We start from the raw sequence: 6,548 nt of genomic DNA, 5'->3' as shown, positions 1-6,548 counted from the left end.
TAATATCATAGTTCTTTAGCAGCTCCAACTATCTTCGCTGCCTCAAATTTAGATCCTTTTGTTTGAACAAGTGCTGGAGGCTCTGATGATCTGTAAATACCTTACAAGACACGTCATAGAGATAGTGCCTCCAAATCTTCAATTCATGAACGATGGCAGCCAACTCCAAATTATGAGCAGGGTAGTTCTTCTCATAGGGCTTTAACTGACGCGAAGCATAAGTGGTCAATCTACCCTTCTGCATCAAGACACACCCAATACCAATCCGAGAAGCATCATAATACATTGTATAAGAACCAGAAGTTGAAGGAAAAACTGGAACTGGAGTTATGGTCAAAGTGGTCTTGAGCTTATGAAAACTCTATTCACACTCATCCGACCATCTGAAAGTAGCACCCTTTAGGGTTAATTTGGTCAAAGGTGATGCAATAGACGAGAAACCCTCCATGAAACTACGATAATAACCGGCCAAGCCGAGAAAGCTCTAATCTTAGTAGCTGAGGATAGTCTGGGCCAACTCTGAAGCGCCTCAATCTTCTTCGGATCCACCTGAATCCCTTCACTGGACACCACGTGCCCCAATAACTCCACTGAACTAAGCCAAAACCCATACTTGGAGAACTTGGCATAAAGCTTCTTCTCCCTCAACCGATGCAACACAATCCTCAAATGCTAGACATGATCCTCCTAGCTATGAGAGTACACCAGGATATCATCAATGAATACTATGACAAACGAGTCAAGATAAGGTTGAAATGCACTGTTCATCAAATGCATGAATGTTGCTGGGGTGTTGGTCAGCCTAAAAGACATCACAAGGAACTCATAATAACTATAACGGGTCTAGAATGCTGTTTTTAGAATATCCGAGTCCCGAATCTTCAAACGGTGATACCCAGACCTCAAATCAATCTTAGAGAACACTCTCGCTCCCTGAAGCTGGTCAAATAGATCATCAATGCACAACAAAGGATACTTGTTCTTGATTGTAACTTTGTTTAACTGCCTATAGTCGATGCACATCTGCATACTACCATTCTTCTTCTTCACAAACAGAACCGGTGCACCCCAAGGAGACATGCGAGGCCTAATGAACCCCTTATCAAGAAGTTCCTGAAGCTGCTCTTTTAATTCCTTCAACTCAGCTGGTGCCATACAATACGGAGGAATAGAAATGGGATGAGTGCCCGGCCCTATGTCCATACCAAAGTCAACATCCCTGTCGGGTGGCATGCCCGGCAGGTCTGCAGGAAACATATATGGAAAATATCGCACCACCGGAACATAGTCAATAATAGTATTATCAGTACCTACATCCCTCACAAAGGACAAATATGACAAACATCTCTTCCCAACCATACATTGGGCCTTCAAATAAGAAATCACTTTGTTGGGAACATAATCTAGAGAACCTCTCCACTCGATCCTTAGCATGACATGGAGACAACCAATCTATACCCAAGATCACGTTGAAATCAACCATACTTAGCAATAAAAGATCCACTCTAGTCTCCAATCCGCCAATAGTCACTATACACGACCGATATATACGGTCCACAATAATAGTATCGCCTACCGGCACAGATACATGAATAAGTGAAACTAAGGATTCATGGGGCATATCCAAATAACGAGTAAAATAGGAGGATACGTAGGAATAAGTAGAACCAGTGTCAAATAATGTGGAAGCATAATATGGAACCAGTGTCACACTGAGACAATACATGTGATTACTGCATCTGAAGCAACGACATCTGACCTGGCATGAATAACATAGAATCTGGCCTAATTACCACCCGATCGGCCTCTCCCTCTTGGGCGACCTATAACTGTCTAGGGCCCACCCCGAGCTGGGTGGTTGGGTGGTGGAACTACAGGTTCCCAAAGTGTATCGATCCTCCCCGACCTCTTCTCTTTTTAGTGGGTGAGGAGCTCTATAGTCCATGTGCACTTCTTCAAAGAATTCCTAGTATCTCTCGGCGTATCACCAGTATTTCCTTCCGGTGATTCATCGATTGTATCTCTGAAGCCTATCGCCAGTATCTCTTACCTGTTCAGGTCATTCTCCCATTCTGAAAATAGATCACCAAGTTTAGCATAGATATATAATATTGACCGGGCAAGTTAATGTGCAGAGCATGAATAAGGTGGATTTTTCCGTGGGTCCTCGCCATCTGAATCAATTCTGAATGAACAGTATCTCTATATGTCTTTGTTATTATTACAGTGTTATCTGCACCCAGCCAGTAAGTAGAGATATGGAGAGAGGGGACTTTCCACTGATACCTAATCGATAACGAACCTGAATGGCCGGTACCATCAGCTGAGAACTCTGCTGTGGAGCTCCACTCAAGAATCTAAGGCAATCTCTCTTGATATGACCATGTCATCGCACTCGAAACAACCCATCCTCTAACGGAACTACTGCTCCTCATAGCTCGAGGAACTGCCTGTAGAAACCTGAGCATACGAGGCATGGTGAGAACTCTGCACTGGTGGTGCACTGAATGAAGACTGACCTGAGCGAGCACTGTAAGAGCCGTGGCTAACAGATGCACCATAATGATCTAGACGAGTCATCTGAGGCATATAAGGACGATCCCTGTTGTGGTAAGATTGTCCCCCAGAATGAACACCACTTGGACCACCCGAACCTCGAGGCCTCTTGGCCTCCCTCTCCTTACGCCCCTGACTATGAACTATCTCTATCTGCCGAGCAATATCAACCACCTTGTCAAAAGTAGCACTGGATACCCTCTCCCGAGTCATAAGCAACCACAACTGATATGTGAGGCCATCAATGAACCTCTTAATCCCTTCACTATCAGTGGGAACCAACCAAGCTGCGTGACGGGCCAACTTGAAAAACCTCATCTCGTACTGGATCACAGACATTCCATCCTGACGTAGCTACTCAAACTATTTGCGCAGCTCCTCCATGCGAGACTGTGGCACGAACTTATCCAAGAAGAGGATGGCGAACTCATGCCATGTAAGTGGTGCTGCACCAACCGGCATGCGCCTCTTATAAGCCTCCCATTTTCTGAAGGCAGCCCTAGTGAACTAAAAAGTAGTGAATGAGACCCCACCGGTCTCCAGAATACCTATCGTGTGAAGAATCCGCCGGCACCTGTCCAAAAAGTCTTGGGCATCCTCAAACTTAACCCCACTGAATGATGAAGCATGTAGTCTACAAAATCTCTCTAGTCTCCTCTGCTCATCATCAGCCATAATGGGACCCACTTGGGCCTAAGCAGCTGCAACCGGCTGGGCTGGTACTACCCCCGGTGTCTGAAGTCCCTACATCACCAGCTCTGGTGTATGGGCGACAGATGTCTGAGTACCTCCCCTGGCCTGAGAAGTGTCTGGCACGGCTGGAACAGAAACCACCTGAGTAAGGTTGGTGCACACAGTCAAAATCTGAGTCAAGGCCTCCTGAAGGCCTGGAATTACAATGTGAGCGATCAGAACAACATAAATTTAGTGACCGGAATCAACAAATCTGCATGACAAGAATACAAGAATGTGAAGGTTTTCCTAAGGGTTCGGCAGCCTCTCGAAGATAAGTACAAATGTCTCCGTACCGATCCGCAAGACTCTACTAAACCTGCTCATGACTCGTGAGACCTATGTAACCTATGCTCTGATGCCAACTTGTCATGACCCAAAACTCGACCTATCGTGATGGCGCCTATCATAGTACTAGGCAATCCGACATCTCACACATACTAATAATTTTAAAACTCAAATATGCGGAAGTAAGTTTAGAAAATTAAGAATTTCACAAATGCTAGATATGAACCTCAAAATCAAAACAAGAATCCTCCCAAAAGATCTGGGTGTCGCGGAGTACATGAACATCTATATATATAACAACATAGTCTGGTACACTGTCTATAAAGTAAGACAAAATATATAAAACTGAAAGATAGAGAAAGGAGGATCAAGGTCTGCGGACGCCAAGCATCTACTTTGATGATCTCCGAACAGGTAGACCCCACGATCAACAAAGGCCATGCCCGAAAATGACTGAATCTGCATACGAGGTGTATGGTATAGTGTGAGTACAACCAACTCAATAAGTATCGCAAATAAATAGGGCAAAGTAAGAGAAGATTAGTTTGTTGAAGTCACTAGTTAAATCAGTACAATTCTATCCTTTTGATTAAAATACAATGAGATTTAAAGCTAGCCCGTAAGGCTTCGTGATTCAATATCCCTGTGTGCATGTGCACTTATTCTCAAATACCCTACTAAACAGTATTATGGCATGCAGGGGAAAGAAAACAAGTAATTCAGATAAATGATCAAGAAACTATAAATTTCACACACTGCATGAACAACTCACGTGCTGAAAGGACAACTCACGTGTTAATAATAGAATCTGCACAGAAAAATCACGTCCGACACGGACAACTCACGTGTCAATAATATCAATATATGGATCTGCACGGATAACTCACGTGCTGCACGGATAACTTACATGCTAATAATATCAATATGTGGATCCGCACAGAAAACTCACGTGGTGCACAGACAACTCACGTGTCAATAACATAATCCGCTTATCATAGCCGCACGCCTCATCCCAAAATATCATACAGAAGTAATGAAGCAAGTGTACAAGTATATCATGAATGAAATAAGATTCTCCTATCCCTAGACTGGTATAAATAACATGCTAAAGTGTAGGCATGTGCAAAGTGTGCTATCGTAGCTCAATCCTGAAATTTCATCAATGGAAGCATTTTTATCAAGTTCGTTAAGGGATTAAACTTCTAAGTAGACTCATCATGGCTTAATTAGATCACATAAATTGTTACCACATGTTAGATATCGAAGCTCGAAGCTTAACAGTCATTTCTAGGCTTATAGGAGTCCGAGCATAACCCAAACATGAATACACAACCCCGGTGCCCGCACACGAGATCACCCCCACACTTGTGCGCACCCAAAAGCACTTGGCTATTACAACAATTCAGGCAACTAGTACCTCAACTGAGTTTAAATACGATACTTACCTCAAGCAACTTGAATCACTCTGCTAGCAAGCCCTTGCCTCCCGAATCAGCCTCTGAACGTCTCGAATCAAGCCATAAACAACTCGTTACAATCAACACGAGCTAAAGGAAACAATTCCAGAAGAAAATACTAATTTATAAATCAAAAGTCAAAACTCGACTTAAAAGTGGACCTTGGGCCCACTCTCAAAATCTGATAAAAGTCATAAAATCCGGCAGCCCATTCAACCACGAGTCTAACCATACCAAATTTATCAAAATCCAACACTAAATCGTCACTCAAATCCCCAAATTAAACTCTCCAAATCCCTAGCCTCAAATTCTCAATTTACACCTCAATACCACATAATCTAGATGGGAAAAACAGTGGGGAAATATTATTATTGAACAAATTTAACTACAAGTGACTTACCTCAAGAAACTTCTCAAAAATCCTCTCAAATATCACCTTAGACCGGGTTGGAATGTTCAAAAATGAAGAAAAATCGTGAACCCTTGAATTTAAGGTCCTGTCCAGCCTTTTCGCTCATGCGGAAACTTAACTGCATATGCGGTGCCGCTATTGCGGAAAAATCTTCCGCTTATGCAGACCTGCCCCACTATTCTCTTCGCTTCTACGGTCCTTCCTCCGCAACTGTGCATTCGCCGGTGCGGAATTTCCATCGCACCTGCGCAAGCTCCCCCACTGGCCAGTTCCGCTTTTGCACTCATGACGCCTTATCTGCGACCACGCAGGTGCGAAAATTGCCTCGCACCTGTGACCACTGCACACCTCCATCCTAGGTCGCATATGCGCTCCCGAGCTCGTACCTGCGAGCCCGCACCTGCGACCAGAGTTCTGCAGGTGCGATTGCACTAGAAGGCTTCATCTACAACAACCTTCTAAACTTCAAATTCGATCCGTTAATCACCCGAACTCCACCCGAGGCCCCCGGGACCTCAACTAATTATACCAACAAGTCCTAAAAAATGATATAAACCTAGTCAAGCCCTTACATCACATCAAACAACATAAAAAAAAAATGCGAATCACACCCCAATTCAGGCCTATTAAAACTAAGGAAATTCTAACTTCTACAAACGATGCCGAAACCTACCAAATCACGTCCGATTGACCTAAAATTTTACACACAAGTCTCGAATGACACCACGGACCTACTCAAACTCCCGGAACTCCAATCCGTGCATGGTAACCACAAAGTCTACCCTCGGTCAAACCTTCAAATTTTCAACCTTCACCATTTCAAGCCTAATTCAACTATAGACCTCCAAATCACAATCCGGAAATGCTCCTAGGTCCAAAATACCCAACGGAGCTAACGGAACCATCAAAACTTTATTTCGGAGTCGTTTACACATCAATCAACATTTGGTCAACCATTTCAACTTAAGCTTTCAACCTTGAGACTAAGTGTCTCAACTTATTTCGATACCTCTCCGGACGTGAATCAACTACCCCGACAAGTCATATAACAACTATAAAGCATAAAGTGAGTAGTAAATGGGGGAACGAGACTACAAATCTCA

At 43.6% G+C, this 6,548-nt stretch overlaps 1 protein-coding gene across 1 annotated transcript; it reads right to left on the bottom strand.

The window, feature by feature from the left end:
* Positions 1–2,421: 2,421 nt before the first annotated feature.
* Positions 2,422–2,895, bottom strand: LOC138901262 (uncharacterized). The gene has a single exon (XM_070189012.1). It carries the CDS (start codon positions 2,893–2,895, stop codon positions 2,422–2,424), a length of 474 nt encoding a protein of 157 aa, XP_070045113.1.
* Between the last annotated feature and the right edge of the window lie 3,653 nt (positions 2,896–6,548).

Source organism: Nicotiana tomentosiformis, chromosome 11 (assembly GCF_000390325.3).
Source record: "Nicotiana tomentosiformis chromosome 11, ASM39032v3, whole genome shotgun sequence".
Lineage (NCBI taxonomy): Eukaryota > Viridiplantae > Streptophyta > Magnoliopsida > Solanales > Solanaceae > Nicotiana > Nicotiana tomentosiformis.
Note: the sequence above shows the minus strand (reverse complement) of the source record. Positions and strands in the feature narration are given on the sequence as shown.